Below are 13,019 nucleotides of genomic sequence, written 5' to 3' on the forward strand. Positions count from 1 at the left end.
AAATAGCAATGAAGTGGCCAAACTGGTGAATACCCTTAACACCATCCCTTCCCTGGGCCAGAGTCCCGGGCCAGTGGTGGTATCCAACAACAGCTCTTCCCATGGCTCTCAGAGAACCAGTGGACCTGAGTCTTCAATGAAAGTGACCTCTTCCATTCCTGTGTTTGATCTCCAAGATGGTGGTTGGAAAATATGTCCACGGTGTAATGCTCAATTCCGTGTAGCTGAAGCTTTTGGAGGTCACATGTGTTACTGTTGCCCAGAAATGGTTGAATACCAGAAGAAAGGAAAGTCTCTGGATTCAGAACCCAGTGTCCCATCAGCAGCAAAGCCCTCATCACCTGAGAAAAGAGTTCCTGTTGCTTCCACACCATCTTCAACACCAATTCCTGCTTTATCACCACCTACCAAAGTATCAGAGCCAAATGAGAATGTGGGTGATGCTGTCCAGACCAAGCTCATTATGCTAGTAGATGACTTCTACTACGGACGGGATGGTGGCAAAGTAGCCCAACTCACAAACTTTCCTAAAGTTGCCACATCATTCTGATGCCCACATTGTACCAAAAGGCTAAAAAACAACATTCGATTCATGAACCATATGAAACACCATGTAGAACTTGATCAGCAAAATGGTGAAGTGGATGGTCATACTATCTGCCAACACTGTTATCGCCAGTTTTCTACTCCCTTCCAGCTGCAGTGCCACTTGGAAAATGTTCATAGTCCCTATGAATCAACTACCAAGTGCAAGATCTATGAGTGGGCATTTGAGAGTGAACCACTGTTTCTCCAGCACATGAAGGATACTCATAAGCCTGGAGAGATGCCTTACGTTTGCCAGGTATGTCAATATCGCTCCTCACTCTACCCTGAGGTAGATGTCCATTTTTGGATGATCCATGATACTCGGCATCTGCTGTGCCCGTACTGCCTGAAGGTCTTCAAAAATGGCAACGCATTCCAACAGCATTACATGAGGCACCAGAAGAGGAACGTTTATCATTGCAACAAATGCCGGCTTCAATTTCTCTTTGCCAAGGACAAAATTGAACACAAGCTTCAGCACCATAAAACCTTTCATAAACCCAAGCAGCTGGAAGGTTTGAAACCAGGCACCAAGGTGACAATCCGGGCTTCCCGAGGGCAGTCATGAACTGTTCCGATCGCCTCCAATGAAGCACCTCCCAGCACCTTGCAGGAGGCAGGACCACTGACCTCATCAACAGACCCTCTGCCAGTCTTCCTTTATCCCCCTGTTCAGTGTAACATCCAGAAGAGAGCTGTTAGGAAAATGAGTGTCATGGGCCGGCAGACATGTCGGGAGTGCAGCTTTGAGATCCCAGACTTCCCTAATCATTTTCCTACTTACGTTCACTGCTCTCTGTGCCGCTATAGCACCTGTTGTTCTCAAGCCTATGCCAACCACATGATCAACAACCATGTTCCACGGAAGAGCCCCAAGTATTCGGCGTTTTTTAAAAATTCTGTGAGTGGCATCAAGCTGGCCTACACTTCCTGTACCTTTATTACCTCTGTGGGAGATGCCATGGCCAAGCATTTGGTATTCAACCCCTCTCACAGATACAGGAGCATTCTTCCACGAGCACTCACTTGGATATCTCATTCAAGGCATGGCCAGCCTCATGACCGAGTGCATGACCAGAACTTGAAGAATATGTACCCTCCTCCTTCCTTCCCCTCTCATAAAGCTGCCACTGTGAAATCTTCGGGGGCCACCCCAGCTGAGCCTGAAGAGCTACCAATGCCCATGGCCCAGGCCCTCCCATCACCAGCTTCAACTGCAACCCCACCACCAACTCCCACTCACCCCCAACCATTAGCCCTCCCACCTTTGGCCTCAGAGGGGGCTGAATGTCTGAATGTTGATGACCAGGATGAAGGGAGCCCAGTCACCCAGGAACCTGAGCCAGCCTCAGGAGGAGGGAGTAGCAGTGCAGTTGGCAAGAAGGAGCAGCTGTCTGTGAAGAAGCTTCGAGTGGTACTGTTTGCCCTTTGCTGTGATACAGAACAAGCAGCTGAACATTTCTGAAACCCTCAGCGATGCATTCGCGGTTGGCTTCAGCGCTTCCAGGCCTCCCAGGGGGAGAATCTGGAGGGCAAATATCTGAGCTTCGAGGCAGAAGAGAAACTGGATGAGTGGGTGCTTACCCAACAAGAGCAACAGCTACCTGTAAATGAGGAGACCTTGTTCCAGAAGGCCACCAAAATAGGACGTTCTTTGGAGGGAGGGTTTAAGATCTCTTATGAGTGGGCTGTGCGTTTCATGCTGCGGCACCACCTGACTCCCCATGCCCGGTGTTCTGTGGCCCATACCCTACCTAAGGATGTGGCAGAGAATGCAGGACTCTTCATTGAATTTGTACAACGGCAGATTCATAACCAGGACTTAACGTTGTCTATGATTGTGGCCATTGATGAGATCTCCTTGTTTCTGGACACAGAAGTGTTAAGCAGTGATGACCGAAAGGAGAATGCCCTGCAGACAGTGGGCACAGGGGAACCTTGGTGTGATGTGGTGCTGGCCATTCTGGCAGATGGCACTGTCCTCCCCACTCTGGTTTTCTACCGAGGACAAATGGATCAGCTAACATGCCAGACTCTATATTGCTTGAGGCAAAGGAAAGTGGCTACAGTGATGATGGGATCATGGAGCTGTGGTCCACCCATGTGTGGCAGAAGCACACTGCTTGCCAGCGCAGCAAAGGCTTGCTTGTGATGGACTGTCATTGCACCCACTTGTCAGAAGAGGTGCTGGCTATGCTTAGTGCCTCTAGCACTTTGCCTGCAGTGGTCCCAGCAGGCTGTAGCTCCAAAATTCAGCCATTAGATGTATGCATCAAACGAATGGTCAAGAACTTCCTGCACAAAAAGTGGAAGGAACAGGCTCGGAAAATGGCAGATAGTGTGTGTGATTCTGATGTCCTGCTGCAGCTAGTGGTGGTCTGGCTGAGGTGTTGGCTGTCATTGGGGACAATCCAGAGTTGGTTCAGCGGTCCTTCCTTGTGGCTAGTGTTCTGCCTGGCCCTGATGGCAACATAAACTCACCTACAAGAAATGCTGACATGCAGGAGGAGCTAATTGCCTCCCTAGAGGAGCAACTGAAGCTGAGTGGGGAACAGTCTGAGGAGCACTCAGCTTCTACTCCTCGACCCAGGTCATCTCACGAAGAGACAACTGAGCCTGAAAGCCTTCACCAGTTCTTTGAGGGTGAAAGTGAGACCGAGTCCTTCTATGGCTTTGAAGAAGCTGACCTAGATCTGATGGAGATTTGAGTGTTGGGGTCATGAGGGGTTGTTGCGGGGGAGGGAGAATGAGGGAGGGTAGAGGGGTTAGGAAAAAGGGGGTATACCAGGTGGGGTACTTGGTTTATATTTTTTAATTTTATGCCACCACTGGCCCCTGATGTTGACTTACACTTCCCTGTGGATTTGTGGATTATTAGGAAAACCAATAGTGATGACGTCTGAGCCGAGGAGCTGTCATTCACTTATGCTAAAAAACAGGTTTTTGTGATTTTTTTTTTAATTTAAATCACTGTGTTTGGTATTTTTCTGACAAAATCAAGAAAAGAAAAAAATCTTTCTTGGACAAATGTTAAATTTTTCTGTTTCCCCTTTTACCTCAATTGTGTCATAGTACATCTGGGTTTGTTTGTTTTACTGTATGGCCAATGTCTTTGGGCATGATGCTATCCACCCATTGTCAATGTGAGAACATTTCTGAAGATGGGAAAGAAAAATATGTAGCTCACAAACTGGTTTATTACATATATGGATAAAAAACTTTTTTCATTGTGGTCTTAACACTTTTATATAAAAATGAAAATGGAAAAAATCCAAAAAAAATTGGATGAGGATATTAATTTAGAACTGAAGAATTCAGTAGCTTAATGCCTTTATTGGAAGAAATCAAGTACTTAGCCTTATATAACACTAGGGACACTTAAAAGTTGTTTTCAATAGTCACATTTAAGAAAACTACCAACAATATAAATATACTAAAGCAAAATAATTTTTTTTCCCACTTTACATTACAGGTGTGTGGAAGTTGTGAAAGCTTCTCAATACATAGAGCTAGCAAATGATCTGGAAATAAACAAAGCTATTACGTACTTGAGACAGAAGGACTTTAACCAAGTAAGTTTTAAAAATTAGATGAAATTTCATATGTTAATTAATGAAAGCAATAATATTCGGAAAGTCCTTTCTAGAGTAACATTACCTCTGAATATTCTGAAGTTGTGTGATTTCTGTTTAAACATAATTTGCATTAGTATGGCATTACTTTGAATTTTGACCTGTTTTCCTGTTTCTTAAAATGTAAATGCTTTTCATGTAAAACATCATTGGTTGCTAAATTACTAAATCTAGTTCTAGTCCAGAGATCAACTTTTTAATAGAAGTTTTCAAGCTAAAGCTCTAAGGTTTTTCAGAATCAAGTATTATGTGTGGGAGAAGGAAGGCCAGGAGCCAGAAGAGCAGCCCGAGGCTTCCACCCACTATTTGCACCTTGGCAGCTTTCCTCCTCACTGTTTTATGTAATTGGTTTACTCATTGACATTGCATCGGGCCTAAAAGAGTCCCATTGACAACATAGTTAGAGAGCCCTCTAGGACCTCTCACTGGTACCACTGCTTTCTTACGACCTTAGGTGGAGGTGGAACAGGTGAGAGACATAATTGTGACAAAACCAGAATAGCCCTGGCTGGTGGTATCTTGGTTGGTTTGAGTATCATCCCGCACACCAAAAGACTGTGGGTTTCATTCCCAGTCAGGACACATACCTAGGTTGTGAGTTTGATGCCAGGTCAGGGCATGTACAGGAGGTTTTGTTTTTATAAGAGTACTGTTACGGGTCACAAAATAGAGAAAAACCATGTTTGCTAATTTTCCCAGTACTTTTTTAAAATGGTCTTTTTAGAAAGATTTAACAAGGTATTGCCATAGTTCATGATTTTAATAACAAATAGTTTACCTATGTTTTAAGAATGTAATTTCTGCTTTCTTTTCAATATGGTTGTCACATACCAGGGAGCAGCTTTCTTTCCCTCTCACAGGACTTCAGAGTTTAATGGCTGTATATTAATTCCTTTTCACATACCTTTGAATTAGCACATATGTTTGCAACACAATCCAAAAGTAAAGATGAAAACATCTCAATTCTTATTCAAATTGAAATGCAGCTTATAAACTTACATAAATACTGACTTTTACCTGAATAATATGGAGTCTGAGTAACAGGTCAATGAGTGACCTCCCTGGGTAATACAAGCAGCAGTCACTTCTGGTGTAAGTTTTAGGAGCTTCTTGGCAGTTTTATAGAGTAAATAAGAAAGAGAATCTCAAAAGCGAGGGCATGTTTGGATTTTTTTCTTCCAGGATTTATTTTGTGGAATTAAAAACTGCTGCCCTAGAAACTCCCAACAGTTTTAAAGTAATCAAACACCCTGTAAATAATTATTTATTCATATTATAACCAAGGTTTATGGAATCTAGTATGGTACTTTAAGGTCTGATGCTTAAGCAGCATGCAGGTCAGACTTTGTCAGATATTTTAAGTACCAATAGCTGATGGCCATTGTGAAAGCACAAATAGGACTTTTATATGGACACAATGCTCTCTGGGAGCAGGAGGCACAAAGGGACCAAGCATTTTTCTAGTCAGTAAATGCATTTGGAAGCAAGGAAGGGAGGAAGAGAGGGAGGGAGGGAAAAGGGGAAGGAGGGAGGGAGGGAGGGAAGGAGGATGCATCATCTTTCTCTACATTTTTTCCCCCTGATTTTAGTATATTTTTTTTAATTTTATTTATTTATTTTTAGAGATGGGAAGAGAGGGAGAGAAACATCAATGTGTGGTTGCATGTCACACACCCCCTACTGGGAAACAGGCCTGCAACCCAGGCATGTGCCCTACATTAGGAATCAAACCAGCGATCTTTTGGTTCACAGGCCAGTATTCAATCCACTGAGCCATGCCAACTAGGACCCCCCTGATATTTTTCAGTAATTTTGAGGCTGATGATTCATTCATCTTTCATGCAAGGTGTCTGACCATTCCAACTGTCCTGTTTGGTTATGATTATCTCAGACCTCTAGGTGGTTCAAAGTGTACTTTGATTTTTAATGGCTTGAAAATGTATTGGGTTGGCCAAAAAGTTTGTTTGTTTGTTTGTTTGTTTGTTTTCCATAAGATGGCTCTAGTAGCGCCTAGTCGTCTTTAACTTCATTTGAAATAATGTTGTTAGATTGTATTGTGACAGCTGACACATCAGTGTGCAGTTTTTAAAAAATTTATCAAAGTTGGTGAATTTTTGTGTAGCCATTTTAATATTGAAGATGGAAGAATATACATATTTTTGGCATGTTATGCTTTATTATTTCAAGAAAGGTAAAAATGCAACTGAAATGCAAAAAAAGATTTGTGTAGTATATGGAGGAGGTGCTATGACTGATCAAATGTGTAAAAAGTGGTTCTCAAAGTTTCATGCTGGAGGTTTCTCAAGGGATGATGCTCCACAATAGGGTAGACCTTTGAAGTTGATAGCGATCAAATCAAAACATTAATTGAAAACAATCAACATTATACCACATGGGAGATAGCCAACATACTCAAAATATCCATTTCAAACAATTAATGTTATACCACATGGGAGACAGCTGATATGCTTAAAATATCCATATCAATAAAGTTATTGGTGAAAATGAAAAATGTGTCTTTTATTTTATGGAAAAAAAAACATACAGACTCTTTGGCCAACCCAATAGTTATATTTGGATCTACTTCAGATGAGTTTTTGTAATACTCAAAGAGTTATTTTCTGTCATCAGTTTTGGAAAATTCTCAGCCACTAGTCTTACTTCCCTTTCAGGAATTCCAGTTATATTTATCTGAGATTTCACTGTGTTTCTCTCTGTCTCTTATGTTCTTTTCTAAGAATATTTTTTAGCCTTTTAGTTTGCTGTGCTTCTTATATTTAGTTGGAACATTTTCTGGGATCTTGTTTGACCTTTGAATCCTGATTGCGTCAGTGGCTATTCAGTGTCTTCAAAAAATATTTTTAGGCCCCGACTGGTGTTGCTCAGTTGGTTGGGCATTGTTTCACAAACAGAGAGGTTTTCTGTTCAATTTCTGGTCAGGACACATGGCTTTGTTTCAGGCTAGGACCCCAGTTGGGGGCATGCAAAAAGCAGCTGATCAATGTTTCTCTTATGCATCAATATTTCTTTCTCTCTCCCTCCCTTCCCCTCTCTCTAAGAATAATAAATAAAATCTTTAAAATATATTTTTTTAGTATTTTATATAACTTTTCTAATTGTTCTCTGTGGGAGAATGGTCTTCTATGGGCCAGTTCCTAATAGTCAGAAGCAGAAATTCTGTAATTATTTTGCAAAGAGCAAATTGGATCACGTTTTTTAGGTTAAACCTTACTATCCACTTCATTATGAAGGACAGACCAAACTGTGTCACAAGACTCACAAGCTTGATGTTTACTCCTCTCTATAGCTATATATAATCTGCCATTAAACCCACCTATTGTTTTCTTAATTTTAGTCATTGTATTTTTAGTGTTATTTTCAGTAAATTTTAATTCTCAAATGAAATTCTCATCTTGTCATCTGTTTTCTCAAATATATTAATGCACCATCTTCTGTTCATCCCTGGTTGTATACTTCAGACCCTAATCTTTTCCCAACTGTAAGCCTAAACACTGTCATATTACAAAGGTAGTAACTTTCAGGTATTTCATTTCCAGGCTGTAGAGACCTTAAAAATGTTTGAAAAAAAAGACAGTCGAGTGAAAAGTGCAGCTGCAACGAACCTCTCATTTCTGTATTATTTGGTAAGTTTTATGTTTTTATTACTAAGAGTAGATAACGTGGTCTTTTCATGTTGCTAAATTTCTGCCTGTGGAGCTGACCTAAGGAGAGGCTCCAGAGAGGACATGCAAAATGTCAGTGAAACAAGGGATATGGAGGGTCGGGTCATGACAGCTCTGGGCAAGGAGTTGAGTTTATGGGCATGAGTGAAAAGACCATCTCAGGAGGAAAAGGGAGGGTGAAAAGTGGTGATGAGAAGCAATACATCATGAAATTATAGAGTATAGACCTGGGAGATGAGCTGGAGGTACATTTTACTTGCATACTAATAATAACAAAAGTGACATCTTACTTAGGTTATACAACTTAAGTAAGGTCAAGCAGATGTTGAGCATCTGTAGATGCCAATCATGGGAATACCAAAAAGCTAAAAGCTCGCAAAAGGGAACATTTTTAATTTATAGCAATAGGTGGCAGGTTGGTAGAGTAGGAAGGAGTAGAGGTTGGTTGAAAGTAGAGAATATCAAATTAACGTATGATACTAAATGCTATAGAAATTCAGAGAATGCAAATAGCATTTCAATTTAGTGCTTTTGGGGAAGATTTCAGAGATAAGTTAGATCTTAAAGGTCAGACTATAGCTAAAAGATCCACCACCCATTTATGATAAAAACACTCAGCAAGTGAGAGTAAAGAGAGCATACCTCAACATAATAAAAGCCATATAGGAGAAACCTGCAGCCAACATCATACTCAATGTGGGGGAGAAGCTTTCCCCGTAAGATCAGGAACAACAAGAGCGTCCTCTTTCACCACTCTTATTCAACATAGTACTAAAAGTTCTAGCCACAGCCATCAGACAAGAAAAATAAATGAAAGGCATCCAAGTTAGAAAGGAGGAAGTAAAACTATCATTGTTTGCAGACAACATGATAGTGTACATAGAAAACCCCATAGGCTCTACCAAAAAACTACTTGACCTGATAAGTGAATTTGGCAAGATAGTAGGTACAAAGTCAATATTCAGAAATTTATGGCATTTTTGTACTCCAAGAATGAAATATCAGAATCAGAAATCAGGAAAAAAATCCCATTTGCTATAGCAACAAGAAAAATAAAGTACCTAGAAACAAACTTAACCAAAGAGGTTAAAGACCTGTACTCTGAAAACTACACAACACTGAAGAAAGAAATTAAGGAATATACTAATAAATGGAAACCAAACTGATTCATGGATTGGAAGAATTAACACCATTAAAATGTCCATACTACCCAAAGCAACCTATAGATTTAACACAATTCCTATTAAAATACCAAAGGCATATTTCACAGATCTACAATAAATATTTCAAAAATTTGTATGAGCCAAAAAAGACCCTAAATAACCTCAGCAATTTTTAGAAAGAACAATAAAGTAGGAAGGATCACAATACCCAATATCAAACTACACTAAGGCCACGGTAATCAAAACAGTCTGGTACTGTCATAAGAACAGACACATAGATCAATGGAAGAGAATAGATAACTCAAATATAAACCCATGTCTCTATGGTCAATTAATATTTGACAAAGAGGACATGAACATACAATGGAGTAAAAATAGCCTCTTCAGTAAATGACGTTGGGAGAACTGGACTGGTACATACGAAAAAATGAAACTAAACCACCAACATACACCATACACTAGGATAAACTCAAAATAGATAAAACAGGAGAATCAACATGGTGAAGGAGTGAGCGGAGTCACACTGACCTTCTCCCAGGACAACCTGGAATTACAACTAAACTGTGGAGAAATCGCCTGGAACAAACAACTGAACAATAGCGGCAGAGGAACCTTGTAACCTCAGAGACAGAAGAATCGGCTTTAGCGCAATCTAACTGCTAAGGAGTGCAGTACAGACCTGAGAAAACGGGCGGGGCACCCAGGGGCAGCAGCACCAGAAGGAGACTGAAATGGCCAGTTGGATCCCCCTGAGAAGAGCGGGGTCTAAACCGAAAGCGGGGATCTCTAGCCCACAGCACCAGAGCCCAAAAAGTACACAGAACACAGCCAGCTGCACAAAGTGGCAGGGTTGCTCTCTGCCAGAGACAGGCCGCTGGAGATGCAAAGAACTGTTTAAAGGGCCAACGCATAAATTTTTATTTGCAGCCACTTACCCTGGTCTCCGGCAAAAGCGGAGGCAGAGTGGGCTAGGGATGCCTGAGGAGAGACTGGGGAAGGAGGCTTTGGGGAGAGAACTGAGAGAGGAGCTGGCGGGATCGCAGTGCTGACCCATCCCCCATGTGGCAGCAGCCATCTTGCTCAGGCAGAGACCGTGACCCTGAGTGGCACCAGCGTCAAAGGACCCAAAGGTCCGCCCCCAGGTGGGATTCCACCCTGCCCTGTGCTGTCTAAGCTGTCTGCTGAGTGCAGAGTGGCAGCCACAGACAGTAGATCCCTGGCTAAAGAAGGCACAGAGAGGTCTGGTGACACTTGAGGAGAGACTGGGGATGGAGGCTGTGGGGAGAGAACAGAGAGAGTAGCCAACAGGATCCCCGTGCAGACTACTCCCCCATAAGGCAGCAGCGTGAAAGGACCCAATAACCCTGTCCCCAAGAGGGACTCCGCCCCACCCTGAGCTGTCTAAGGCGGCCTGCTGAGTGCAGAGTGAATAGATTAACAGCAGAAGGAGACAGCCACAAACAGTAGATTACTGGAAGTCTCAAACAGACTGCCTAAGGTCAGGCAGGGTCAACATCTGACATCATCAGAGGCAGATCCAGAAAGTAAAAACAGCGGTCTCCAACCATAGAAGTTCACACCACAAAGTCAGGAGATCAAGACAGATAACTTAAGAATCAGAAGCAAAGAGAAGAGTCTCACAAATAATGGGAAGACAGAAATACGCCCCACTCGAAGGGAAAGGAGCAAGCCCCAGAAAGAGAACTAAATGAAATAGAGGCCAGTAAACTATCAGATACTGAGTTCCAAACAACGTTTCTAAGGAAGTTCAATGAGCTCAGTGAGCTCAGAGAGAATTACCAAAAACTACAGGGAAACTACGAGGAACTTACTGCAAACTATATGAGCATTAAAAAGGACATAGGAACTATCAATAAGAGACAAGAGGAAATGAAGAATACAATTTCTGAATTGAAGAACACAGTAGAAGGAATCAAAAGCAGGCTAGAGGAAGCTGAGGATGAAATCAGCGAGCTGGAGGACAAGGTAGAAAAAAGCTCCCAGAAAGAGCAAGAAAATGAAAAAAAAAGACTCAAAAAGAATGCAAAGGCATTGAGGGAAATGCAGGACAACCTGAAACGTAATAATATCCATATAATAGGGATACCAGAAGAAGAGGAGGAGGAAGGGATAGAGAACCTGTTTGAAAAAGTCACGATGGAAAACTTCCCTAACCAGAGGAGAGAAAAAGTCACCCAAGTTCAGGAAGCACAGAGGGTCCCATTCAAGGGGAACCCAATGAGGCTCACTCCAAGACACATCATCATTAAAATGGCAAATATCAAAGACAAATGGAGAATCCTAAAGCAAGCGAGGAAGAAAGAGGTAGTAACATAACGGAGCCCCAATGCAGCTAGCAGCTGACTTCTCAACAGAAACCCCGCAAGCCAGAAGGGAGTGGCAAGAAATATTCCAAGTCATGAAAAGCAAAGGTCTGCAACCAAGACTGCTCTACCCAGCAAGGCTCTCAATTAAAATGGAAGGCAAAATGAGGAGTTTCCCAGACTAAAGAAGGCTAAAAGAATATACCTCCACCAAACCAGCACTGCAAAATATGCTAAAGGGACTGCTTTAAGGTGAAGAAAAAGTTTCTATGAATACCCAGTTCCTTTCAGAGTTGCCAATACTTGTGATATTACCAATATTTTTAATACTCATTAATCTGATTGTGATGATGTTGTTATTTTAATTGTTCCTTCACTATTTGTTGAAACTAAATCTGTTTGAGTATATTTCTTGCCTATTTCTATTTTTTTTTTTAAAAAAAGCTTTAAATGACTTTTTGGTATTCTTTATCCATTTATTGATTAAAGTTTTGTAGAACTGTTTTCCCTAAAAAAAAAAAAGAAAAAAAAAAAAAAACAAGGGAAAAAAACCCTATTAACCATGTTTTAGATGTGTTGCAAATACTTTTCTATCCTATTCCTTGTCCTTCAACTTTTTTTATATGTGTATTACTATATAGTTAAATGTTTAATATAGTCATATTATCAATATTTATAACTTCTGGGTTTGAATATTTTACTTCAGGTCATGAAAAATAATAGTTCTTTTTTCTTCTAAAACTCCTTAGAATCTACATATTGATTTTTAACTCACCTGAATATTTCTTATATAATGTGTGAAATAGGGCTCTATATTTGTTTTATTTCAAGTAATAGTGGTCCATGCACCTTACTTGTTGAATAAACCTTATTTTCCCCATTGATCTGAAATATCAACTTAATCATATATGATATTGTTAGACAGATATATACATTTGTCTCTGGAATGCTCATTATATTTCATTGATCTACCTGATTATTCCCATACTGATGCCATGTTGGTTTAATGAGACTTTATAATGGCTTTAAAGTTTTTTAAATTTTATAATTAACTTAGACTTTAAAAATATATAAATAAAATCAGTCTGCATTTAAGAAAGAAAGAGAGAGAGAGAGAGATGGAACTCCTACCTTTTGCAGCAACATGGATGGAAGTGGAGAATAGTAAGCTAAGTGAAATTGCCAGTTGATGAAAGACAAATACCATATGATCTCACCTCTAAGTGGAATCTATTCAACAAAATAAAGTAACGAACAAAATGAACCATGGGCACGGAAACATGAAGCAGACTGAAAGTGACCAGAGGGGATGGGGAAAGAGGACAATGGTGGAATGAAGGGGAAGGGACTAGACAAAGAACATGTATGAATGACCCATGGACATGGACTACAGAGTGGGAATTGACTGTGGAAGTGGGGGTGGGATGAGTGGAGTGGTGGTAAACAGGTAAAAATTGAGACAACTGTAATAGAATAAGCATGATGTATAAATTTAAATAAATAAATAAATAAATAGAATGTTTTTAAAAAATGGATATGAGACTTAAATATAAATCATGACAACATAAAAGTCCTAGAGGAGACATAGGAAAATTTCAGACATCCCACATAGCAATATTTTTGCTAATA

The 13,019-nt window shown here is 40.7% G+C and overlaps 1 protein-coding gene across 5 annotated transcripts in view; it reads left to right on the top strand.

The window, feature by feature from the left end:
• The window catches only part of IFT88 (intraflagellar transport 88), a 211,100-nt gene that overhangs the window by 99,757 nt on the left and 98,324 nt on the right, over nucleotides 1-13,019 (top strand). For 4 of the 5 annotated variants that reach the window (XM_054587970.1, XM_054587966.1, XM_054587967.1 and 1 more), the window contains 2 exons: nucleotides 4,061-4,160; nucleotides 7,778-7,864. In XM_054587970.1, coding sequence (XP_054443945.1) covers nucleotides 4,061-4,160; nucleotides 7,778-7,864 — 187 coding nt within the window. The remainder of the gene's footprint in view (nucleotides 1-4,060; nucleotides 4,161-7,777; nucleotides 7,865-13,019) is intronic. The other variant, XM_054587968.1, reaches the window with a different exon arrangement.

This window comes from Pteronotus mesoamericanus, unplaced genomic scaffold (genome assembly GCF_021234165.1).
Source record: "Pteronotus mesoamericanus isolate MK-2021 breed Mesoamerican mustached bat unplaced genomic scaffold, CSHL_Meso_final scaffold_125, whole genome shotgun sequence".
In the NCBI taxonomy this organism is placed as follows: domain Eukaryota; kingdom Metazoa; phylum Chordata; class Mammalia; order Chiroptera; family Mormoopidae; genus Pteronotus; species Pteronotus mesoamericanus.